This window comes from Pteropus medius, unplaced genomic scaffold, assembly GCF_902729225.1.
Source record: "Pteropus medius unplaced genomic scaffold, Ma_sr-lr_union100, whole genome shotgun sequence".
Classification (NCBI taxonomy): domain Eukaryota; kingdom Metazoa; phylum Chordata; class Mammalia; order Chiroptera; family Pteropodidae; genus Pteropus; species Pteropus medius.
This window is the reverse complement of record NW_024356249.1, coordinates 14,542,740-14,570,241: the sequence shown is the minus strand read 5'-3', so window position 1 is coordinate 14,570,241 and position 27,502 is coordinate 14,542,740. Positions and strand designations below refer to the sequence as shown.

General features: G+C 36.8%; 1 protein-coding gene and 1 non-coding gene across 17 annotated transcripts in view; one reads left to right on the top strand and one right to left on the bottom strand.

The window, feature by feature from the left end:
- Positions 1-27,502, bottom strand: part of CADPS2 (calcium dependent secretion activator 2) — a 477,993-nt gene that overhangs the window by 276,687 nt on the left and 173,804 nt on the right. For all 16 annotated transcript variants that reach the window (XM_039860904.1, XM_039860896.1, XM_039860905.1 and 13 more), the window contains exons 3-4: positions 23,651-23,983; positions 2,290-2,370 (exon numbers count right to left, since the gene is read on the bottom strand). In XM_039860904.1, the coding sequence (XP_039716838.1) occupies positions 2,290-2,370; positions 23,651-23,983 (414 nt within the window). The remainder of the gene's footprint in view (positions 1-2,289; positions 2,371-23,650; positions 23,984-27,502) is intronic.
- Positions 3,530-3,648, top strand: LOC120601321 (5S ribosomal RNA). Its single transcript, XR_005652420.1, has one exon. It is a non-coding gene; the product is annotated as a 5S ribosomal RNA (ribosomal RNA).

The window sequence follows — 27,502 nt, the reverse complement described above, 5'->3', positions numbered from 1 at the left end:
ATGGTAGGCAGTGTTAATGACCGCCAACTATTAACTATTAATACATACTTCTGGATTTATTAGACTGAAGAGACAACAACAGGGTGTAAGAAAGATGGGCCAGGCTCTAGGGTCAAAAACCAGGATTTGGGGCCTGTCTCCACCACTGACTTGTTACGTAATCTTGATGAAATCAATCATCTTCCCTAAGCCTAAGTAGGTAACTTGATCTCCTCATCTATAGAATAAATTCACTACATCATCTGCCCTTCTGGGTTAACAAGATTAGTGTAAAGATACAATGCAACGAGGTCAGTAAAATAATTAGTCTCGTAAATACTTTACAAAGATGGCTTAAATTTGGTGAGACTACAATAGAAAGCGATTAAACATGCTCTATCTGCTACATCGATAGTACATTCACCAAAAGGCATCTTATTTTTGGTATTTTTTTTCCTTCCTATCTCATCAGCTTCAATTCTTTTACCACACTTTCTACTTGGCTACATTTCTGATGAAACCAGACTCCCCTTCAAAGAGAAGTCTCTGTATGTATATCAGTGACCCCTCTCCTCTGACTCAGTCCAGAGGTAATTAGCATACATTCTCCTTTACAAACATGAACTTGAGGACACAAACAAGGCTCTCCCTCCTGTCCTCAAAAACCCTCTAGGAAATTATCTAAACTTTATTCTAAAGCATCACATTTTCAGCCATGTACCTGGAGAAGTAAATCCAATTTATGACAACGTGCACAGTCTCATGTACGATCTACAGAAAAGTAGGTAACTTAATGAATGCTGATCATAGGTCCAGAGTCCTGACCCACACTGTCTGGCACATTTCTCCAGATTCTCACTAAGCCTCCGGTTTTTTAAGAAAAGCAAATGCTCTTCCATCCAGGTGCCAATTCGGGTTAGGGTTTCAAGGAAAGCACTTTTCCTTCTAAAGCTTCCAACAGTCTCAAGCTGCTTGAGTTCTGGCCTCTGTTCGAATGTCTGGAATGATGTAGTGCCTCTCTAGAAATCCAGAGGACAGTAACATGGCACGCTATCCTTCCAACCACTGCCCTTTGTGTGACTATCACTCTAGCCCCCAATTTATATCATTCTATGACTTTATATTGGGGGCTAGAGAGATTCTTCATATGTCTCTGGCTTGGTTCTCACAACTTACTGCCATCTCTATTACCAATCTCTCTCAATTTTTTCTATTTTCCTATTTACCACCAACTTCTTAACTGTTTCTCTACTTAATAGATATTGAGATAAATATAATATTAGCATTCTTAAAACATATATTCATAAATACATATTTTCTCTGCAAAAGAACAAAAAACTGAATTGTTAAAATCGGTATGAGATGTATCTTCTAAAGGGCTGGAAAAGTTCAATATCTTGATTCAGGAGGATTATACAGGGTGTATATACATACATTCGTCAAGCTGTAAGCTTAAAATTTGTGTACTTTACAGTATACATGTTATAACTAACTTTTTTTAAATGAAGAAAAATCCCTAAGTAGAGAGGATTCTGCAGAGAGAGACAGAGGGAGAGGGGGAAAATCTATCCATCAAATATTCAAAGCCTTTGCTTCGTAGAAGGGAAAGGGAAAAAATCTTTTTCTCAGAATAATCAATAGCATTTTAACCTCAAGTCTATTGGGAGAGACTAAAATTTTTGTGCCACTGAAGTAAATTAATGTATCCATTTGCTAAAGAATAATTTAGATAATGAAGTTCCATTCTCTCTAAAATGCCTTAAGTATTAAAAAAAAAGTCATGGCTTTTGTTGAAAATCTATTTCTGTTCATAGAAATACAGTGATTGCACAAAGCACAACACAATGTTGTATTAAACACACTATCCACCAGATTATGTACTAAAAACTTCAAATTGTATTTTTCATCTATTCAATCACTCAATTAGTTGATACCACTATGTGCCGAGTGCTGTGCTAGATACTATGGAATATATAATTTCACAGGGAGATTTTTCTCCCTGATTATATTATGCTTAGTGTAATATTAAAATTCTTGTGTATCTATCAGTTTGAGAAATTTAGGCATTGCTTTAATAATAACCTATAAAAGTTTTCATTGAGTTTAAACATTTCACATATAAGGATGGATATGTAAAATAGAGAATATGTTCCATTTAGTTAATATACATTCAGATACTTGGGCTTAAGGGATATGCACATAGAGGACAAAAGTGTAAAATCATGCTGGCTTTAACTATACAAGACTCAGTTCACAGAAATCTAGATAAAGAAAGAAATGCTGTACAGTATGCCAAAGTTAATATTTTACCTTTGCCATTTTCTCTGCCAACTGCAAACGACCATCGAGTTCCCTTCTGATCTGGGCTGCTTGCTCATCTGCATTATCCAACTTCAAAAATAAAACAGAAATTACACACATACGATTACTTAATTGCGCTGACCTACAGATTAAAGCAAAGACTAAATGACTCAAACTTTTTAAAATAAATTTTCTCAGCTACCTTTTGAGAACAGAGAAGATTGTTTAATTAGGTTGGCAGTCCAACGAAATTTCTTGGGCACTTATTCTGGTGGTTTTGTTCACAAAAAAAAGTTAAAAAATCTCTAAGGTTAATAGCTCAGTTTACAAAAAGTCTAATTATAATAAATAGTCCAAACTGTGAGCAACAACTGTAAACCAAGAAATCCTCATTTCCTGGAGGTTACAATAAATTATCATTAAGTTTCTTCAGTCCTCTTTCTGTCCTCATGAAGGTCAGCCCTAAATAGTTCCAGATAGATAAATCTGTTGTTTTGTTCTCTACAATTCCCAGAATGCATTTCCGGATGGTGAAATACTGAGGAATGTTTCACTTCTTTGTTCTTTTAAAAAATATCCCCTTCATTTTTATAATAAATTTGTAGTAGTGTCCAACTATTGAAGTACTATTTGATTAATTTTCTACCATTTAAGTCTTCATATATGCCTCATTCTAGTCCCGATAGACTCACATTCAAGAGATCCTTCCATTCTTTTAGACTGGCACATTAGAATTTTGTGCTCAAAATTTGACTGAAAGCGAGAAAAGAAAGCATGCTATCATTATTTTTGAAGGTAGTTTCCATTTACATGGAAAATTACTTTCACTTCTCCACTGAAATAATTCTTAATTTTTCTATAACTTCCTTTAACTTTTCCTCATGATTCCTTCTCCTCCCTTATTCATTCAGTCTTCCTTTATTAATTCATTTTCAAAACTGTTAAACTGAAGAGGTTCTATGAGTCCTGCACAATATAGGATGCACTTGGGGGAGGGGAGGTGACTACAGGTGTGAATCAGGCAGACACTTCTCTGAACTCATTCCGCCCCCTCTCCCATTCCCATGATGAAAAAGCCTGCACCCCACAATACATTCATGCCTTACTAAAATATCCATCTAAAAATTGAATTAGTACTGAGTACAATGCAAACACCCAGGAGAGTACAGATTCATTTGTCTAACTGCTGAAGAACTAACAAATTGACCATGTTATCTTTTAAAAACAGCCTTGAAAAGAAAAAGATGATGTCTACAACCATGCCACCCTGAACAAGCCCGATCCCATCTGATCTCGGAAGCTAAGCAAGGTCGGGCCTGGTTAGTACTTGGATGGGAGACCACCTAGGAAGACCAGGTGCTGTAGGTGTAAAAAAATAAAAAAATAAGGGATTGTAAGCTGACAAGGTCCTTGCAATCTGTGAGGTTTACCGAGAGTTGCCTCGCCAAAGAAACAAACAAACAAACGAGAGAGAGAGAGAGAAATGAGTGGGAGCAAATCAGGTCAACAGGATGGTGGTGTCGGAATGCATATGGAGAGTAAAGAAAGGGGGAAGTTTTTTCCAGTAAGAGCGCACCAAGAGTCTGGAGTTGAGACTAGACATAGTGGTTTGAGAAATGGAATACTTGGCTGTTGGGGTAAGACTGGTTTGGGTGATGGGCCTGGGAAGAGTGACAGGCCACTTTATAACCTACTCTTCATGGCCACATTAGGGAGGATGGAGCTGGTTCCTACAGCAATGGGAATTCATTAAAAGGGTTAAGTCGTTGAATGACATGATCAGATCTGAGCTTTGGAAAGAAAAGATCACTCTGTCTCCAGGAGAAACAGGAAATGTTTGTTTAATTAAAAGAAAGATCTGGGATTACCTTTCTAAAATATGTTTCCAAGTTGATTTAAAAAATCAAATTCATTTTAAAACGAGTTTAAAAATAGGCAAGATTTCCTTAAACCATATTGTAAAGGAGTTTCTAGGTCATCTCAAAGACGAATACACTTATAAACTTTATCCTAGGTATGTATGTATACAAAAAAAAAAAAACAGTATATATGCATAGGGTTCAGTGCTATCTGTGGTTTCATACATCCCCTGGAGGTCTTGGCACATGCTTCCTGCCAGGTAAGGAGGGACTACTGTAACACTATGTCACATAATGAAACGCCTATTTACCCAGTTGCTCAAGCTCAAAACCTAGCTGTCATCTTTGACCTTTTTCTCTCTCAGCACACATCTAATCCAATCTAGAGTCATGTAGAGTAGAACCTAGAATCACATAGTTGAGGGAGACCGGAATTCAGCTGCTTGAGTCCGTGGACAGGACTCTTTCTATTCTTTACTGTGGTGGAGTATTTCCCTAGCAACTTCAAGTACATCTCATTTTGTCGGTACAGTTGCACATACTGTTATGGTTAAAATAATTCTTTTTCTTTTCTGAACCCTCTAGAGGAACTGATTCTGAACCGTCAATAAAAACATAGAAAAAAAGGAAGAAAAAAGCCTGAATATTAGTTTATACATGTGAGGCATTAGACTTTAAAATGTAGCTGACACACCTGTCTAGTGTCTGATTTTGACTATGAGATAAAAAAAAAAAAAGAAAAGAAGAGGATATATGGACTCTGGAATATGTGGTAGGGGCCTCACTCCATTTGAACAACTTTGTCTTAACAACATTTTACTTTAAATTCCTGATTTTAACATTTTATGTGAAGATAGATTACTTACCTCACAGATGTCCTTACCTGGCACAGAATATTTTCCTAGTCTTTTAGAGAGGGTCATTCAACCCTGACCATCACAGATGCCCAAATGAGTCTTTATTCTCTGCAATACCTCTAGTATCTATTACCCAGAGTATTTTACCACTTAATTATCTAAATCTTTCACTGTCTTGACAAATATTTAGTGCCTAAAATATATTTTCCTCCTGTTCATACAGGAATTATTGTTTCCACATTCAGAATTCTCTAGGCTAGGATGTTCTTAACCTATACCTTCAGGAGTCTGTGAACCTGTTCAAGTTGTGGGCAAAATTTCATAGAGATATGTATTTTCCACCTTGGGGAACTGTTTACAGTCATAGTTTATCCAAGGTTCTCAAAGGGGCAGTTAACTCAAAAGAGGTAAAGAACCATGACTGTAGGAGAATCTTCTGTATAGAAGTCTGCATTCATTTGTTTTAAAAGAAGCTGTATGGCTTCCAAACATAAGCCATGGAAAATAGCCACCTCAGACCTACACATCATTAATTTTATCCTTACAGAGATTTGTTAAATTCTTTGTAAAGTAACACTAAGACAGGCTCTTAACGATGTTGACTTGAATGGCCCATGATTGCTTTATTAACTCTATTTGCTTTTTTCTGCACTTCCTCTACAGCAAGCACTATTTCAGGCTCTCAAGTAGCTACAAAAGTTGTGGCTTTCTGGCCCACACTTTATATAGAAAACAATAAAAATTGTATGTAAAACAGCATAAAATTGCCACGAGAAAGCCACTGGTCAAGTATGGTGGGAATTCAGTGATGGAAGAAATGTTTTTCCTAGTTGACAGTATCAGGATGGATTTGTGAAGACGGAAATATTCAAAATGGAGTCTGAGAACACGCTGACCTGATGCAGCAGTCTATTATTAGCCTTGACTTGCAAACCTCAAACCCTAGGCTCTCCTCGCCCCATCTCTCTTGTGTTCCACGGAAAAGGCTCCAAGAAAAGAGAAGCTCTCAGAGATCCACAAACCGCTCTTTGCAGAAGTCCTGGGGAGAATGAAATCCTATCCTACAGTTAAGAAAGTTTTAAACAGCATAAAAACAACTTTACCGAGCTTGACCCAAAAGCTCCGTTTTATAACTTGTGATATCTTTCTTCTAGTGCTTGAAAAACTACAAACATCAAATACTTAAACTCATTAAATCTGCTCAAATCTTAAAGAAAAAAGATCTTTTAAAAAGCGCATTTGACAGCACTGTTAAGCATCATTGCCCTCTCAGATTAATCTATTTTCTAGGACCAGGGTAACCGCCTTTATATTAATATTGTCAATCAGTAAAAAGGGAGATTAATAGTTGTGTTTTTTCATAATGACACCTTTGTACATACTAACTCTAATCAGCCCTTCTATCTCCCACTGAAAAAAAATCAATTTGTTTTTTTCTTTGAGACCTTATTCCAATTACGGCATAACTCTTTTTAGACATATTATATTCTGTTATTTTATTGTAAGATCCATCTTTATCCTTTAGTCTGAGAAAAATAAGTGGACTAAGATTTTCATGATTTTGTAGATTTAGTGTTTTCCCTAAAATTAATTCATATGCTGGTCCATAATATTTATATTATGTATAAATCTGGTGATTTATAGATAACTCATCATGAAAAATAACCAACGCAAACCTAACACAGATTTCAAAAGAACACTCCACCAACACTTTATAATTTTCCAGGGGCCTACCGTTTATTTGACAATGCCAATTATGCATGGATTTTTCAACATGGTCTCAAAACACTGATTAAAAGCTTTCAGTATTAGCAAATTACTTTATCAATATACCTGTTAATTCTCCATCATTTGAATCACAAATTATTTATCATAAAGATAAAGCATAACTCTACCCTACTGACTCTCATCATTCCTGTTCTGTTTTCTGTGCTGGCCCCGCCTCACTCCCTCAGCCCAACAAGCACACATGGTTAGTCCTTGGCTGTTCTAGATGCCAGAGTGTCTGCAGTCATTTTTCAGTACAATGTTATTGAAAATCTCCAATTGAAGGCAAAGTATTTCCTTTCAGGCATAACATGAATGACCTCAAACAAAAACTGAACTGACCTTCTCTTCCGACTACTCTTCAACCTGGCTCCATTTCTACATATGATTCTGACTACCCCGATCAGGCTAAAATCTCAGAGGGAGAAAGGGAGATAAGGGGAAAGAAAGCAGAGGAGGAATAAATGAATGAAAATAAATGAATATGAATGAGAGATGGTATCCAAACCCCTTAAACCCAGTACTCAGGTCCTCCCATATTTTATACCAATCTAACCTCTTGGATAGTTCCACTGCCTACACAGATTAGTTTTTTGTTGTTGTTTACCAAACATGTTAATTTCCCCATCATATATTTTGTTTATGTTTCTCCTGCCTGAGATGTACTTCTTACCTATCTTCATTGTCCAGATCAATCTCCAAATCTTCTGAGAAGCCCACCTAAACAATCATTTAGAAACAAAGCAGGTACTATCTGAAATTGCTTTCACAGTTGTCTCTTTATTGTTGAACTTTTCAGATACATATGACCTCTACCTCAAACTGCAATGTATTTTCCCCATTAGTGTACCCTACTCTGATGATAGGAATAAAACATATCCATCTCTAAAGGTGGGATTCACATTGTCTCAATTTTAATGCAAAAAATAATTCCTGTGTTCAAAGGGTTCTTGGACCCTAACATTCCCTCCACATTGACCCATCTTCTCTGAGGCAATCTCCCTCAAAAACAAATACAAAAAACCCTTCCTTTCATTTCCTTGATCACTGAGAATTAGCCAACAACTACAAGGCAACTAAAACTCATTCTGTAATTTTGCACAACAAAAATAACATAAGGAAATTTATTCCCCTACTCTCAAGAGTAACACATTGCCTGTATGATCTTAAGTATGAATCAGGTAGCATTCTGTCTGCTGGAGGGTAGGTTTGTAAAGAACTCCCTTATATCTACCTTCTAAATTATGTATAAAAAACCCTAACTCAGAAATAGTTCTGTCATGGATTCTCATAGATTCTTAAAAATGCATTTCCCAAACCACTCTTTTTTTTGAATACTTAGAAGCAGGGAAAAGATGAATGAGTTAATTAGATATAAAATTACCGTATGTGAACTGAACTAAACTATATTAAATAATACATCAAAATGTTCAAGAGCAAGAATATAAGAAATTTAACCTCAAATATAAAAACTTTGGGACTTCAACAGCCTGGAGAACATGCATATTCTCTAAAATGGTAGATATAACTTGGCAAAATTTCACACATCATGAAATTATCTTTAGTATTTCATATAGTATTAACATTTTATCTTCTGGATAAAAGTAATGAGCTAATGTTTTCAAGCAAGTATTTACTAATTATACTCACCTCAACAAAACAGTTGAATATACATTCATATTAATAATGAAATAATGCTGAAATGAAGAGTTTAGCACTAAATAACAGACAAAATCAGTGATATTAGAGAACTTCAGCAGAGCAGATTAGAACTCTAGCTTCATCAGTCCATTATACAGTGATGATTCTTAGTTTTTAATTATTAAATTTATTGTGGTAATACTGGTTAATATCATTATATAAATACCAGATGTACGACTCTAAATACATCTGTATACTCCACTGTGTGCTCACCACCCAAAGTCTAATCTTCTGTCACCATTTATTTGATCTCTTTTATCCTTTTCATCCTCCCCCCACCCTCTTCCCCTCTGGTAACCACCATTCTGTTGTCTGTATCTATGATTTTATTTGTTTGTTCATTTGTTGTTTTGTTTTATATCCCACATATGAGTGAAATCATATGGTTCTTGTCCTTTCTGTCTGTCCTACTTCACTTAGCATGACACACTCGAGATCCATCCAAATTGTTGCAAATGGCAATCTTCTATAAACATAATTGAATTTAGACCTCAGAGCAACCCTATGGAAGAAGTCTTCTCATCATTTTAGTGACAAAAAATTTGAAACACAGATTGGTTTAAGCAATCTCTCAGGGTCAGAGTCAGGGTCAGAGTCACACAGTCAAGAAGTGGCAGAGCCAGGGTTTGAATCCTGCACTTGGCCTCCTGGGTTCAACTTAACCACCTCACACTCCTTCACAGTGCCTCATACTCGACTTTCATTCTTTCAGTCATTCACTATCTATGAGTGCCCACAAGAAGAAACACTTTAAATATTACTATACATTAATGGCACACAGATTAAATGTTTATCCTATGCTAAGTTGTTAAAATGCAATGAAAGACATATATAAATATCTATAATACGAAGTAGAATAGGACAAGCTTTGGGTATGACAGGGAACTGTAAACTCCTCATTTTCCCCCTCCCTCAAGTTTTAAGAAAAATGACTGGGAAATCTTTGTGGAGGAGGTAGAATTTCTCTTGAGTCTTGAAGGATGGAGAAGAGGTGTTCCAAGAGAAGTAAATAATGTGAGATAAAATTAAAATCCAAGAAAATACATACAGGGTGTGGATAAGGAACAAGTAGCGATTCAGTTTACCTGGAACATGGGGTGTGTAAAGAGTTGTTATATCCCAAGGAATATGATAGGTGGGTGGGGCCAGCTTGTGAACACCATAGCTGTTGAAAGCTTGGCCAAGGGGTATGTAAACTTCATTCTGTTGACAAAGATAGGAGCCTTTTTTTCTTTGTTTTTATTCAAAGTTGGGTCATGATGAGAACAAGATGGTGCTTCAATAATATTAATCTGGCAACAAAAATATGTAGAGTTAGAAGGGAGAAATAGGTAAGAGGTTACTGCCATGCTTTATATGAGAGATACTGGAGTCTTGAGCTATGGTAATGGCCAGGGAAATATGACAAGAGGACAGATAATGCGATATTATGAAGTAGCAGTACCAGGTAACTGCTTGCACTGGGAAGGCAATAGAAAAGGAAAGGCTCATAATTATAAGTTGAAAGGCTGAACATACATAAATAGAAAGAGAACCAGATTGAAATAAGAAATTGGTATTTTGAACCTATGGAGTTTGAGGAGTTTCAGACCCATCAGTTTTCCATGGGCTATAGTGATACAGAGAGGAAAGATGAGCTGATCTATTGGAAAAGGGTGAAAGGCAGTGATACTCAAATTAAGCACAGCGAATTTTTTTTAACACTGCAATATTTCTCAGTGAATCTAACTCAATGCAACAGTCCAAAAAGCACTAATTTCTCAAAGAAAACATGGTAGCAAACCTATTCGAATTTTCCGAACACTATTATTCTTGGTACCATATCATGTACAAAGTGAGTGCACAAACCTCTGATGATGATTCACAGAATGAGATATAAGCCTTATTCATCTGGAACCCTTCATATCAGAATCATGAAAACATTTTGCAAATTAGAAGTGACATAATTTTAAATATCTGATAATAGAGGCCTTTCTACCACTTTGTAACAAATAGCTAGAATCAATCACTGTCCGTTACACAAGTAAAATCTCAGTAAGATAAAGATCAGTTGGCCCTGCTCTATCTAAAGTGATCAGAGCAAAAGGAAGTATTTTTTTCTAGTCTAAAGCAAAGAAGACTTAGGATACTATGACCTTGATAATCAGCTAAAAGGATTAAATATCACTAGGTACCCTTCTGTTAGTATATGTCAATCCGTTTTCCTTGATCTTTTCTAAATGTTTTTTTCCAAAGCATTTTATAAAAAAGAGAAGTTCTTCTCACCATCTACCAGAAGACATAGGCGTTAGGTTTTGTGGGCCATACATTTCTGAAAGTCCCACAATAATAAACAATTAAGAACAAAGGATGGTACATCAAAATTACATGTAAACTACAGAACAACCATCACTGAGAACTGCTTGAAGTCTAGCTGAACAGATGTCCTATAATAAAAGATATACAACAGAGGCCACACAGAGACTGGTAGGAGGGGCAAATACACAGAACAGCCTGGTCCCACACTCATGTGTGGCAGTTAAAAATCGGGAGAGTTGTCATGGCTGCAATAGTCCTCCCAGAGAAGCAAGGATTCTGAACCTCACTCCAGGCTCCCCAGCCTAGGGTTCTAATGCCACAGAGAGAAGTCCCTATAACTTCTAGCTGTGAAAACCAAAGAAGATTGTGGCTGAGTGACACAGAGGACACTGGAAGTACCAAGCATTCATCTTTAAAAGGCCCATGCACAAAATTATTCACTGTTGGACTCACTCTGAGTTCTAGCACTGGGGCAGCAGCTAAAAAAGCACCAGGGATATACAAGGGGGAACTGGAATGTCTGGCTTAACAAGGGCGAGGGGTAGAAGGGTAGCTTTCTCCCAGAAAGAAGTGCTGGTGGAAGCCAGTTTTCCTTTATTGAGCACTCCCACCACGCAGCCTGCACATTAAGGCAGGTGCCATATCTGAGTCTTCATCAACCTCGTTAACACCATTTGCCCTGCCCTCGTGATTCCCTGAGACCCCACTTCACCCAATTTAAGAGCCCACCCAAGCAGCTTCCAGTGGCTTTTCCATACAAAGGTTTGTCTCAAAGGTTCATGAACCCCAAAAGCAGCATCTGGCCTCTGCATGTATATCTTGCTAAGAAGCCACAAGCCTGGTGATAGCAGCAGCCAGCCTCAGTTCATAGCTTAGTCTCTCCAAGCCACCACCAAGCCCAAGTGGCAATCATCTGCAGATCACTTTGTAGCTCATACCAAGTAGCCCCAGGCAGGGCACAGGCAGCCCCAGAGCCACTCCCAAGAGGCCCGAGAACCAACACACCTGGTGACCAGCTTCAGAATACACCAAAGCATTTATCCAACCACCTCCACAAACAAAACACCCGAAGGGCAGACTCAGCAGTCATCGGAGCCCACTAGAGTGAATCCTGCTCCATAAGGTCAGCCCCTGCACAACAGCTCCTCCACTGTACTCATGGCTAGTCCTCACAACCAATCAGCCCAAAGATCAATTCCTCCCACTAATGCGCCAACTGCAACCAAGGCTCAACTACAACAGGAGGGCATGCACAACCCACACAAGAGACACACCTGGAGCACCTGGCTCAGGTGACCAGGGAAACTGAGCCACAGGGCTTCACAGGACAACTACTACAAAGGCCAACTGGCCAAGACTGGGAGTTGTAGAAGATCTACCTAATACATAGAAATAAACAGAGAGGCAGCCAAAATGGGGAGACAAAGAAACATGTCCCAAATAAAAGAACAGAACACAGCTCCAAAAAAAGAACGAAACAAAATGGAGATAAGCGATGTACCAGATGCGGAGTTCAAAACACTGGTTATAAGGATGGATGCTCAATAATCTCAATGATAACTTCAAAAGACAGAAAACATAAAAATGGAGATAGAAAACATAAAAAAGAACCAACCAGAAATGAAGAATACAATAACTGAAATAAAGAACACATTAGCAGGAATCAAGAGTACATTACATGAAGCAGAGGATCGAATCAGCGATTTGGAAGACAAAGTAGCATAAAACACTCAATCAGAACAGCAACAAGAAAAAGAATCCAAAAAAGAAAAAAAAGAAAAAAAGAAAAAAATGAGGATAGTTTAAGGGGCCTCTGGGACAACATCAAGCATAACATTTGCATCATATGGGTGCCAGAAAGAGAAGATGAAGAGCAAGGAAATGAAAACCTATTTGAAGAAATGACAGAAAACTTCTCTAACGTGGGGAACAAAATAGACATAAAGCACAGAGTCCCAAACAAGATGAACCCTAAAAGGCCCACACCAAAGCACATCATAATTTAAATGCCAAAGGCTAAAGACAAGGAGAGAATCTTAAAAGCAGAGAGAGAAAAGCAATGTTACTTATAAAGGAGCCCCATAAGACTGTCAGCTGATTTCTCAAGAGAAACTTTGTAAGCCAGAGGGATTAACAGGAAATATTCAAGTGATGAAAAGCAAGGATCTACAACCAAGATGACTCTACCTAGCAAAGCTGTCATTTAGAATTGAATGACAGATAAAAAGCTTCCCAGACAAGAGAAGGCTAAAGGAATTCATCACTACCAAACCAACATTACAAATCTTAGAGAGACAGCTTTAAAAAAAAAATGAAAACACACCTGAAACTTACTGGATTTCATTAACCAATGTCACCATAATAAAAAAATATATATATGAATAACCAAATGGCAATAACTATCTATCAATAATTACTTTAAATGTAAATGAATTAAATGATCTAATTAAAACACAGGGGGGTGGCTGAATGGATAAGAAAACAAAACCCTTACATCTGCTGCTTATAAGAGACTCACTTCAGATCAAAAGACCCACACAGACTGAAAGTAAAGGGATGGAAAGAGATATTTCATGCAAATGGAAATGGGAAAAAAAAAAAAAGCTGAGGTAGCTATACTTATACCAGACAAAACAGACTTTAAAACAAAGGCTATAACAAGAGATAAAGAACGACCCAGTAATCCCACTTCTGGGTATTTATTTAAAGAAACTCAAAACACTAATTGGAAGGAACATGTGAAATTCACATGTTCATTGAAGTGTTATTTACAATAACCAAGACATGGAAGCAACCTAAGTGTCCATTAATAGATGACTGGATAAAGAAGAAGTGGTACATATATACAGTACTATTCAGTCATTAAAAAAAAAAAACCATGAAATCTTGCCATCTGCAGTAACATAGATGGACTTACAGAGTATTATAAGTGAAATAAAGACAAATACCATATGATTTCACTTATATGTGTCATATAAGAAACAAAATAAACAAACAAAACAAAGTCATAGAGAACATTTTGAAGGTTAACAGATGGGATGGGAGCTGGGAAATGGGTGAAAAAGAGAAAGAGATTAAGAAGTAAAAACTGGTAGTTACAAAATAATCATGGGGATGTAAAGTACAGTGTAGGGAATATAGTCAATAATATAACAACTGTGTATGGTATTGGATTTATTGGGGTGATCACTTCATACGTTATATAAATGTCTAATCAGTATGTTGTACACCTGAAACTAATATAATATTGTATGTCAACTGTAATTGAAAAAATATATATATATTTTTAAAAAGAACAAAGGCCAATGCTGTGAGACTGGTACATACTAAGCGCCCAATAAATTTTTAATAAAATTATTCAATGTACTACATAGAAGGAATTTAAATAATGTTCTTTGTTACAGGATAAATTCCCTAAAAATTTTCTTTTTAACTCTATTTTCTTATCTTCTTGGTTCTTCTCTTAACCCATTCCAATCAGGTTTGCTCCCAACCATTCCACAGTGTCTTTCACCTTGACAAATTCAGGGGTCACTTCATCCTCTCTTCCTGACCTCTGAGCAGCATGTAGCACAGATAAATGCTCTTCTCCTTGAAATGCCTCCTCCTGACCTCCCTGACACCACACTCTCTGGTTTTCCTCCTACTGTCTCTTTTCCCTTTGTACAGTCTCTAAATCCTTGGCCCTTATCCTGAGTCCTTTTATTCTTGATCTCCATACTATCCTGAAATGATCTCATAATGTCCCATGACTTAAAATACTAACTTTATCTAAATGATTCCCAAATCTGTATCTCTGACTTCGACTTCTCACTGGAATTTCAGACATGTATATCCAACCACCACCTGTCATTTCCACATAGACATCTAATATTTCATTGTACAAGACAGAACTCAACTTTTCCCGTAAACCTTTCCCAAATGTTCTCCATAAGAAGAAACACTATACACTGAGAACCTACGAAAGTGCCTGACCAGAGTAGGTACTATGCTTAAAAAACACTCTAATCAGAGATGCCTCATCAAACCACGATTAATAAAAATGCTGCATCAGTGACATTGTAATTGGAAAGAGAGGCATCAAAGCATACAATTTTTTCTATAAGAGAGAGGAGAGCAATATGTGGGTTTTACTTATAGTTCTAGAAAATGGTATGTCTTAAGCTACAGACCCAAGCTGATTCTCAGTTTTTCCTTGAAGCCCTGGACTTATATCTTGTCCCTTTTCAAGCAGGTGGTCCAGTACTGTAACTTAAGTCAAAAGGTCCCAAGTGTAGGAGCAGAGTGGAATTCTGAAGCACAAAACAGGCGTGGACTCAAGAAGATGTGAAAACAGATTCCTAGGTGAAATCCAGTAGACTAGAAACTTTATAGGCAACAGAGATAAAAACAGGAACACAGCAGTGCAAGGAGTGGAGCCTAGAGATTATGGGAAAGATTACATGCAGGTCCTGGTCCACTTCTGTTTCAGTTATGCTAGGCCAGGCCCACAGGTGGGGCAAGGCAGGATACAGACCATATGCAATCAATTTTTAAGACCATAGAGAAGGATATTTCCAGAACCCAAATTTGTTCCCATCACCTCTGTGCTTATAGCTCGACTATGTTTCCCAGGATGAGATAAACTCCAAGCTCTTCCAGCTAACATAAAAGGCCATTAATATTCAAATACTTTTCTAACTTTCAGCCTACTCCAGCAATACTCACGACATACCTTCCTAACATAATCTAAGCCTTTCCACTCTCCTTGTGCCTTTGTAAACGTTATTTTCCTCCTCTCTTTTAAATTTCTATTCATCTTCAAAAATTCAGGAATTTCTGTCTCCTTAGACCCTTCATTTAAACTTTCGTTAAAATGCCAACAGAGAATCGGGTTTTCCACACTGCCAATCACCTCTTCTTGGCACACGGCTGGACTGTTTCCCAGCCTCCCCACACCCGCTGGATGTGACCATAGCATTAAGTCCTTGGGTGAACTGTCAGGCCAGAGGTCCTCAAGCTCCCTGGGCACCTGCATCAGCATAATATAAGAGGTTTTTTAAAAAACAGACATTGGACCCACCTCCACGAATCATTTCTTAGTCTGAGGTGGGGCCCAGGCATCCAGTGGTTTCTAAAGCTCCGCTGGTCATTCTGATGTGTAGCCAGGGTAGAGCACGAAAGAAATTCATGCAAACTATTTTATACCAAATTAAGATACTGCCATCCAAGCAGTATGGCACATACACACCCTTCGCACTATGGCACATACACACCCCTAACATACTGATTAACTAGACTGTTACATTTTGTTTACGTATTTGTCTCCTGACCACATGCAAATACCTTGAGGGAAAAAAAACAAATCTTGTCATTTTTGCATTTTCATGGCTTAGCCCAGTAACTGATATTTCAGAAGGTATTCAATAAACATTTTTGAATGAATGAAATATATATTACGTTTACATCCCATTTTAATTTTGATAGAATATTTTAACAATGATTTGACAGTGATTAATAATCATGACAGATATAATCACGTATACTTGAAACAGTATATTCATTTCATCTTTTTTATTCATTGACAGTCAAGAATAGATGATAAAATAAAATTACTTTTCACTCCCACTTTCACTACTACAAAGATACCTGATTCTCTGTAGATGTGTGTTCTCTTATCATCTAAAAAAGTGGAAAAGTTGGGATAACACCTAAACTTCTTTCTCGGTAAAGATAGAAAGAATATCTGATATGCTAATCAGATATTCCAATTCATTTGAATAAATCAGATTCATCTAATTTATCTCATGATGCATTTATTTTGAAACGTGAACATGTATATAAATATTCTAATAGTCATTTCAATTATTAATTCCAGAACTTCCAAAATCAGATATAGAATCTAATTATTCTTAAGGTCTTAAGTTTCTCGTTGATGGATCCGAAAACATAAAAACTGGCCATGTAATGGCATTTACTTGCATATTTTCTTCAAGCATTTTCAGATTTAAAATTATACACAGGAAAAATATACCTCATTAACTGTCATCTCCACAGCTTTATTTTCCTACTTTGAAAGTGATTTTTGTTATCATATGTAATTGTCTCTGGAGAACATGCTTTTTTTATTTCTGCCAAAGTAGACAAATTATGTTAAACAGAATGTATTATCAATCACATGCTGCTAGTTGAGAAAAAAGATGGCAGTAGTGAAAGGCAGATGCCAATTTCCTTGGAGCCTTCCCCGTTTCTCCCCCCTCAGGCACCTTGCGTGGGGGTCTTCAGAACAGCGTGCCTCCTGTTCCTGGACTTCCAGGGAAAGACTCACAGTTGAGAGGGGTGAGAAACACAGCCACTGCCTATATTTGGTGATTTCTTTAAAAGCCTTAAACCCAAAATGCCTAATCTCAAAGCTAAAATTTCTAGAGAAAGGTAGTCAAAAACCTGCATACTACTTTTTAACCATTTGTAAATCAATATTCCTGCATATCTCTCAAGATGTAGCAGTTCTGTAGTATTACTTAATACAATTCTTTCAGCATATAAGGCATTTGGAGATATTTAGAGAGGAAGGTTTCAGTTAACTTTGCTTTGACTCAGGTAAATGTGGGTGAGTCACTTTCTTCAGCTAATGGAATAAGATTATAAAAGATTAATGAAGGTTGCGTTTAGCAGAAAGATGGGAATTTAGATTGCTGTAAAATTCAGTTACTTAATTCTCTTTAAAAACAAATACAGAAGTAAAAGAAGGAGAACTACAGTAGACATGGTACTGTATTTTCCACTCTGGTCACTTAAAATTGGCAATCTGTAACCCCCTTACATCTGCTAATGTCATCTCAAACTACAGCCCCATCTCACTTAGACTCCAGCACTAACAAAAACTTCCAGCTCCCCAAATGCCATGCTATTTCGCGCCCCCGTACTGTGCACATGCTTGTCTCTCTGCCCAGAATACTGGTGAACTTCTTCCTCTGTAGATGATACAGTCTTCCCTATACTGCCTTCTCCGCAGCCTCAAGAAGGCAGAGCCGGGGACTCACCACAAACTGTGGCATTTATAAGAGTCACTTTTCTTTTCTTTTTTTTAAATAAATATAGCAAATAACTAGGTCTTATCTCTGTGTTCCTATTATTCCACACAGTGTTTGGCACATAATTTCTAATTATCTAGATTCCCTAAATGATTTTGAAAAATTAATTGATTTGAATGTACTGTATTATCCTTTGTCATATTTTAAAATAATCTTTAAAAAATACTTAATTTTGTTTAAGGAAATGCAGCTGATTTATTACTAGTACCACTGAAGTAACAGTATTGTCATTAAAAAAATATATGAAATAAAATTTTGTATTAACTTAAGACAATAAAAGCATAGCTTTAATATCAAATAACTTTGGTTCTCTAAAAGTATAATTATATGTACTTGAACTTCACTGCATTTCCTTAAAATTATTCTGAAATTAAACTTTCCACTAACAGACTGTTCTTCTTTCACTCGTTACTTTACCTCCAATATTCTGATTTAAGTAAATTATGGCTGACAATTTCAGATCCTTGTACTGTTACATTGCTCATTTTAGAATTCACACTTTGAGCTTTTTTACTTAATATTTTGTTCAATGAATGTGCACCAATACACACACATTATTCTCAAACCAGAGTCCAAAGTATGATGAGTAGCTTTAATAGCACAGTAGCTAATCTATGACATATTTGTGTTGTTTTTATTTATTCTTTTTCATCTTTTTCTAGTAACATGTAAATAATAGCTTTTCTTTCAATTATCCTTGATTTCATAATTTAATTGATTTCTTCTATTTTAATGTTTTAGGACTTCTTCCTTTATGTCTTAGTTTTGATAATTTGTAAGTTCTTGGCTTGATCAAAAGTAATGTAAACACCTATGCATCTTCAGAAGACAGTTTCCTGTTTTCCATTCCAGATGCTAATCCTATAGTTCTGAGATAGAGTACAACCACATGAGGCTCATGTCAGCATCAGGTGGCAGTGCTGGCTCTGCTCCCTTCTCACTCATGTTGATTCCTTCTCAAATCCCCAGACACTCCCAACAGTCTGGCCAGTGCCAACTTGCACATCTTAGCAAAACAGCTCTTTACCCTAAACTTCTGACTCTAAAGCAAGAAACGCATCCTTGAGATTTCCTAGGGAATCACTCTTGGCAAAATCATGGGACCAGATAAGAATAAACAAATACAGATGAATATTACAGTTAGCAAGAGTCAAAGCCTTTTCTGAGACACAGGGAAAGTGGTGTTAAATTTTGTTTTTGGAGTCAGATGCCAGCTGCTCAGCTAGCTTTAGATTCTCTCTCAGCAACCCCAAGCCCTGCTCTACTATCCCAACTTCTCAGACTATTACTTTCCTATAAAGGGCAGGCTATTTTCTGCCATTTCTATCATCTTTATTTTTTTAACCTCTGTTGAAAGACAACAAAAGAACAAATTAAAACACATATGCCCTTGAGAAAAAAAAAAAAAAAAACAGAATCTCAGCTATTTTCTTAATGATCCATTTTCATAATTTCATTCATTTTGTAAAAATGATTGTCGTTCCAAAGGAAAGCTCTTCTTTTATTTATAGAAGTCTTTTTTGTGATGTATTATGTTTTTAAGTCAATCAAAAAATAATTCTTACACTTTTCTTTCAAATCTCAAAACCAAAGAAAGGAACTGCCATTTCGGCTAAGCCATATAAAGAGCTGGCAGTCCTGTCCTGAAAATAAAAAGCTGGACAAACTGAAAAATCAATGCCTTTTCTTGGACTTTACAGAGAACTGAATTGCAGGTTAAATAACTAACCCCCAAATGTGGAGAAACAGGCAAAACCAGAACGGTAAAGCGCTTACAGCAGAAGTCAGTGGGGCCATAAAGAGGAGGACTGCTTACTTGACTTGTAATTTGGACTAATTACTAAAAGCTGAGTGCAGAGAGGGAGAATATCCTGGGGCTGCAATCATAAGGGGGCTCCCACACTTTACTGGGCTTTCTGTCCAGTAACCCCATAAAGTTTTTACCGTAAGGATCCAAGAAAGATCCCCACGTGGACCTTGCAGGAAGAGGGAAAGGAAAGCCAGTGTTAAACCTCCCAAATTCCTTTCCCTAACAAAGGGGGACAGACTTTGACAGAAGGAAACACTGAAAACATCCTAGCTAGAGGAAAAGAAGGCTGCCCTCTGCAGTCCGTGGCAGCCCTATCTCCTTCATGAGCAAAAAGAAAAAAGAAAAAAAAAAAAGGACAAAACAAAACATAAAAACAGACTGAACAGGCAACAAGACTTCAAGGAAACAGACTGGGAATGCTTTAGCTGGGGGAAGGAATAAGGGTCATGGGTGGGAAAGGAAGTGATATTCCAAGACAAGGGACAGAAATACCTGTGATGGTTACACTCCCAAGACACAGGCCGACTAAAAGACTGATTGTTAATCAGATTATAGAGCACACCCTCTTCCCCAGCACCTTCCCATAACACCCACACAGCTCTAGTACAACAGTGGATCACACCTAAAAGAGCTGCAAGACAGACTCTCTAGGAGAAACACTCAGGGAAACCCAAAGTCAAGAGAGGAGACAAAGACAAGGATGTGAGAAGAATGTGAAACTGCTAGTACCTATGGCTACGACAAACATTAAACAAATCCCAGGCAGATTAACATAAATCCTCACATTAAAGGCGAAAAAACTTCAGTTCTTGTTACCTGATACATGTCTGGCTTTCAACAAAAAATTACAAAGCATGCGAAATGGCAAGAAGAAAAAAAAAAAAAAGAAACAGAAAAACAAGCACCCAAACCAGATTTAAATGTAACACAGATGTTGTAGTTCTCAAAAAAGGAATTTAAATAACTATTATTAATATGTTAAGAACTCTAATGGAAAAAGTTGAAAACATGCAAAAACAGATGGGTAATGTAAGCAGACAGAATCAAAAGGAAGTGCTGGAAATGAAAAACACTAACAGAAATGAACGATGCCTTATAATGGTCTTATCCACGACCTTGACGATTCTAAGGAGAGAGCCAGGGAACTTGAAAAAGGGTCAACAGAAATTTCTCATTCTGAAATGCAAAGAGAAAAAAGTCAAAGACAAAACAGAACATCCCAGAATTATGGGACAATATCAAAAAGGGGTAACATAAATATAAGTACAATACCAGAAGGAGAAGGGAGAATGGGACAAAAGAAATATTCGAACTAATAATGGCTAAGAATTTTCCAAAATTAATGACAGACACCAACCCACTGATCCAGGAAGCTTAGAAAACACCAAGCAAGAGAGATATCAAAAAAAAAAAAAAAAAAAACCTAAACCATTCAAATGGCAGAAAACTAAGACAAGAAGAAAATGTTGAAGGAAGCCAGAGGACAAAATACCTTACCTGTAGAGAATCAAGAAAAGCTACGTCAGACTTCTCAACCCAAACCACGCAAGAAGGAAGAGAATGGAGTGAAAGCTTTAGAGCGTTGAAAGAGAAAACAGCTAATTGATAATTCCATATCCAGTAAAACATGAAGGAGAAACAAAGACTTTCTCGGACAAACAAAAAGTGAGAAAATTCATCACCAGTAGTCCTGCCTTGCCAGAAATGTTAAAAGAAGTTTTTCACATATAAGGAAAATTATATAGGTCAGAAACTGGGATCTACATAAAGAAAAGTGTAAATGAACAAATAAAAGTAAAATATAATCTTTTATCTTTCTTATTTTCCTTTTCTTAATCTAAAATTTTATTGCACATAATCAGTGAAATCAAAGACAGAAATGTCAGTGAAACAAATCACAGAAATGTCACAAGGGATGGGAGGAAAGAATTCACAGTCCTCTATTATGGGACAGTTGCATTACACGTAAAGCTTTATAGGGTTATTCAAAAGTGGATTTAGATTATTTAAAAATGTATATTTTAAACTTTAGGGCAACCGCTAAACAAGTTTTTTAAAAAACAAGTATAAGTAGTACATCAAAAGAGGATATAAAATAAAGTCATATATGATATTCAATGAAAATCAGAGAAGTCAGAAAAAGGGGAAGGGGAAGACAACAAATGCGAGGAGGCGGCAACGCGGAGACTGCAGAACTTAACCCAAGGATATCACTTTACACGTGAACCGTCTGAACACATCCATTAAAAGGCAGAGATTGTCAGACTATATTAAAAAAATAAAACAAGACGTAATTATTTGCTGTCTACAAGAAACCCACTTTAAAGAATCAAGTTAAATGTAAAAAGATGGAGAAAGACACATCCTGTTAAGCCTAATCAAAAGAAAGCTGGAGTAGCTATCTCCGCGTAAGACAAAGTGGAGTTCAGAAAAAAGGTCTTTATATAATGATAAAAGAGTTAATTCTACAAAAAGACGTATTCTAAATGTGTACGAACCTAACAGAGCATCAAAATACATGAGGCAAATACCGACAGACCTAAATGGAAAAATAAATCTATTACATAAACAGATTTCTGTCAGAAGATTTCTTTTGGAAGATTTGAATTAGATGTTTCAAGTCATAGAGAACAAAAATCAGAGGATCCACACCCTTGTTGTAGAAGTGATCTTATAAATCAAGCAAAGGATTAATTTTAAAACATTTTGAGTTAATAAACAAAATCAAAAGTCCATAAGTATTTATTTTGAGCCTGTAACATCTAATATAAACTCTAATGCATTTGTGATAACTTATTTTAGAGGTCTATCTGCTCTATTACGCTTCAGCATATGGAGAATATTTTATTTTGCTCAAGTTGATTTCCCCAACACCTAGCAAGGTTTTGACATGAATAAATATTTAATAAATATCACCTGAACAGTTGAATCTAAATTTTACTACTAAATTATGTTCATAAATATTTAACTGTACAAGTTAGCTATTGTTTCATTAAAAATACAAAGTCCCAGTTGCACTGGTCTTTTAAAATAGAAGATTTTGGTTTTACAGTCATCCTCCACTATTATCAAACCACCAGCTGGTTTAATAACACAGTAAAAACGATTACAGTGAATGCCAAATTGTTCACAGGGTTAAGGTGCCACAATACTTTACTATTAATTAATTCTATTAATTTATTCATCTTAAATGATCCACAAATTAGTAATGCAAAATAAATGACATGGATGGAATACTGAAATTAAGAGAGGTAGGTCTGCAAAAAGATTAAAAATAAATGTAAACATATGCACATTATAGAGTGTAACTCTTAATGAACTGATGAACTTTTAAATGCCAGAATTTTGTCAATTTAAATTGTATATTAGGGCATAGTTAAATAATTTATACCTCTAAAATAAGCAAATAAAATGCAAATGTGGAAGGAATACATTATTAGACACATCATAGGGTCTAAAGATGAAAGACATGGAACAAACATTTTATTCAGTTTTTCTGTATGTATCATCTGAATAAGAAGGGAAAAGAAAATATATTATTCACAGTCATCTCTTTAAATTATGTAGTTTAGCAATCATTTTCAATTAATTTCTATCTGGCCAGGTAAAAGAAAAAAGTCTGAAATTGCAGTTACATAAAATTCAGAAGACCAGCATCATACCTTTATGAAAAATTATTTTACACTGAGGAATACCTGCTTATTATGAATTTCTAAGATTCTTCAGATAATACATGATTTCTATTTTACTATTTGGGGCATGTCCCATATACACCTAACTAGCACAAATCTGATGTCCTAAAATAGGGCACATGGGAACATTTACCGCGTAAAATGGACTGAAAACTTTCAAATATTACTATCTGATTTATTAAGATCACTTTCACTCAACTTTTCAACCAAAGTGATTACAGAAAGTAAAGTACATCTTCCCAGGCTTATAGACACTTGATGTGCATTCTGAGTCAAGCAGGGGAATGGGAAGTAACATGGACCACTTACTTACCTGACATGCATTATACAGGAGTTGGTGTTCCAGCTTTTTAATACCCAGAATCTGCTGGAACATTTCATACAGCTGTTCCTTGCTCAGAATAAGTTCAGACACAGCACTTAGGGCCATTCTATTTGGCTGTTTGCACAAGTCTTCTTCACCCCTGTAAATGGCATCATATTTGGCTATCCATGAGCTCAGCACTGTCTCTTTGCTCAAGCCATCGATTTCTGGCAAACTCCGCACACGTTTTTCTATGTTCTTCTTAAACACCTCTCTGAAGTCATTAGCAGAACACCCTCCACTCTGAACCATTCTAGCCACTCGATCACTCTTCAGAAAAACCTGGGGGGGAAAAAAAACGCAAAAGACAAAATCAGAAAAATCCATTTATATTAAGCAGGGACACTAACACCACTTGCTTTTTGCAATCCAGCCAGAGTTACAACAAGTAGTCTACAGTGAGTCAAATGTTTTATAATATACAGTAACTAATGATTTAATGGGGGCCCTAAATCTTTCTAAAACGTTGAAATGTTTAGGATGGTAATGAGTGCTGAGGAACCTGTAAGATGATCCAACCTTGACCTACATGCCCCCCACTGAGTGTCATGGACATCATTGCCAAGTGAATCATTTGAAGAGCTGCTTAAGAAGAAATTGTAGATATGAACCCAAATTCCCTATCTGTACTTGGGAGTTCTGGCTAGTTCTTCGGCAGGGATAAGGTCCCCTGTTATTTGAGTGAAGATCTGAAGGCCTCATCTGTGTGGTAAGTCCAGTATTCAAGTCAATATCATGTGTAACTGTCAATCACAACTGATTCACACCTGCAAGGTTAGGGTACACCCCATCCCTAATTTCAATCCTCCAACTTCTCATACATTCCTCATAGCTAGAAAAATTGATGATAGAAAAGCTAAATCTTTAAGAAACTTCTAGTTGTCTGCTAATATCAGGTAAAAAAAAAATATATATATATATACATATATATAAACAATGATAACCACAGAGAGAGATGCTGGTGAAATGGGTAGGAAGAGATGAGTAATAAGGTCATATTATGTAAGAGACATCAGACAGTCATAAATCTTTCCTCTCTTCTAAGTTACAGACCCAAATATAAACAAATATCACTAAACATTCATTAACACCTATTCTGTCATCAACAGTCCTAAGAATCCTCTATGGGTCATATGAGAATTTTTTTTAGTCCTGCTTTTTTCTTCCTATAATGACAATTCTTCTGGAAGAGTCTGCAGGACTATTTATTGCGGCCTCCATAAGTTATACCTGTTATTAAGCTATGGAACAAAAATTCATGTCAACATTTACCCTAAGAACTGATTCATAATATGGAGGTATCTCAAGTTATGACCCACTATTTGGGCCATGCTACTACCACGTCTGCCTGCATGTGTGCAAGCAACAAGTGCGTTCCACATGAGCTGGCCTCTCGTGTGACCCCAAACCTTTTCCTTACCAGTTTGTATCTTCCCTTTTAGGGTCATTCACACACAAAGTTCTTTTTCCTACCTTTGCTCAATGGATGGAGGAATCCTGATTCTCAAATATTTTGGATGACTGAATAATGTAGCAAACCGGGGAAATGTGAATAACACACACATCCTCTCTCTTTACCAACTCTGGCTCAGTTATACGGGAAAGACTGTCTCATTTTCTATTTTTCTGAGCCACAACTAATTCTTAAGTTACAGACATAAGAATCGTGCGTTTAATATATCTAGATTGAAGAAAATGAAATTAAAATATTTAACAGTATTTTTGGTCGGAGAATGCCATTAACTACTTCAGAGCACTAAGGGGTGTCTTCATCTCCTTATTTTCATCTAACTGCACTATTCTCGTTGGGCACTAAAATTCAAGATAAATGATACATTTTTATTCTAATTTTTTTTTAATCTTAATTGGGAACATATGAAAGCTCAAGCAGTCAAACGGGTGAACTCTGCTAGCTGTCGATCTACTACTTTTCAGCATTACCGCCCCATTGCCCTACTTATGCCAGCTGGGACAATCTTAAAGGGCAATGGAAGGACATGGGAGGAGGAAGGAGTCTTCTTCCTGGTTCTCTTCTTACCTGGAGGCACATGGCACCAACCCATGGGCTGCTTCCCTCCAGCCCCCTGATGGTGGCTTCATACTGCAGCACCCCCACTGGCAGATTCTCAGTGAGTTCTGCAGTGCGGCACCTTCCTGTAGATGGACTTCCCACCAGCACCCCGGAAAGCGGATTCCCCGTGAGCCTCATCAGCCTGGCACTTCGGTCAACTTCTCTGCCATCAGCAGATTCTAGCCGAGGGGATGAAGGGAGAGGGACCCTCTTCCAGATTTGTTATTCTTTTGGGTGCTGTGCTTCCTGTATTTGCTACTAATGTATTCTTTAGTTTTCCTTACCCATTGTAGTTTTTGCTACTAATGTATTCTTTAGTTTTCCTTACCCATTGTAATGTAAACCTCATGGTTTACATTAATTTTTCCTTTCAATTATTAAGTGGCTTCTGGCTCCAGACTACATTTTATACAGAAATACTGAAACACTGTATGTAATATTATTTCTATGGAAAAATATTTCAAGTTGAAACAAATAACTTTTAAAAACTTGGTAACTGTATAAAGCTGGAACTGCAAGATATTTTTAAAGTGCAATGTAAATACCTTAAGACTGGCTTCAGAAAAACATTTAATTACTTGCTATTGAATACTCTAAGTTGGCAGGCATTTTATTTTTTCCAGCTTCTTCTAATGCAGTCAGTGCTAAATGTCACCAAGTAACCAAATCTTACATTTTTGAATCAAGGACACTAATGAACTTAGGTTTTTGGAGTCATAATTTCCTCTATAAGCCCATACCTAAAGCCATACTACTAACTCAGTCCAACTGCATGTTTTTTAATTGACATTTACGAAGAGTTAACAACGTGTCAGGCATTTTGCTAAGTGCTGGGGATACAAAAATGAATGAACCTAAAACCCTGCCCTCAAACAGCTCAAACTACTGGAGAGAGATAGGATAAACAATAAAATATAATCAGGTAAAAGCAATAAGGGAAACATATGCAAAGGGAGGAAAAGCAAAAGAAAGTAAGTTTTGAACTCTATCGGGGAAGGTGGAGAGCACAGGACAGAGTCAAGGGACTCACAATTTGTTTTGACTATGAGCTGAGTGAGGGATAAAGGGAGAGTAAAATACATTTCAGGAAAACAAAAGAACAGGAATAAAAAGCATAGAGGCATTCTGCAGCAAGATCTTTTGAGGAAAATAAGAATTTTTATACTGGAGAAGCCTTAAATTTAAGGGCGAAGGCAGCAGAAGTTGGGCCAAGCAGAGCAACGGAAACCAAGTGGCAAAACGCACTGTGTGCCAGGCAAGGAATCTGAGCATCTTTCATGACTGGGAGTCAATGACGGCTGGGTGACCTAGGTACCGAAATACTGAGAAGCATGATGCAGACAAATAACTGGTGGTAGCACCAACAGTAGATGACAACTGACCAGAGCAGAGACTGGGATATCAGCTATCAGAGGAGTACCATACACCAGGTGAAAATTAGTAAGGGCCTAGTCTAGGGTAAAGGTCATGGGCTAGAGAGGAAGGTAGAAGCAAGAAGGCGAGCTGGGAGATAGAATTAACATATTTTGGTGAATTACAGAATGTGGAAATTAAGGCAGGAAAAAAAGTATATGACTCACAGTTTTTCACTGGGGTACCTAGATTGCACTAACCAAAAATAAAGACTTAAATAATAGAGGCAGAACAACAAATTTTGTGTGCGTGCATGCTTGTGTGCGTGTGTGCGTGCGTGTGTGTGTGTGTGTGTGTGTATGGCGATGTGCCATAGA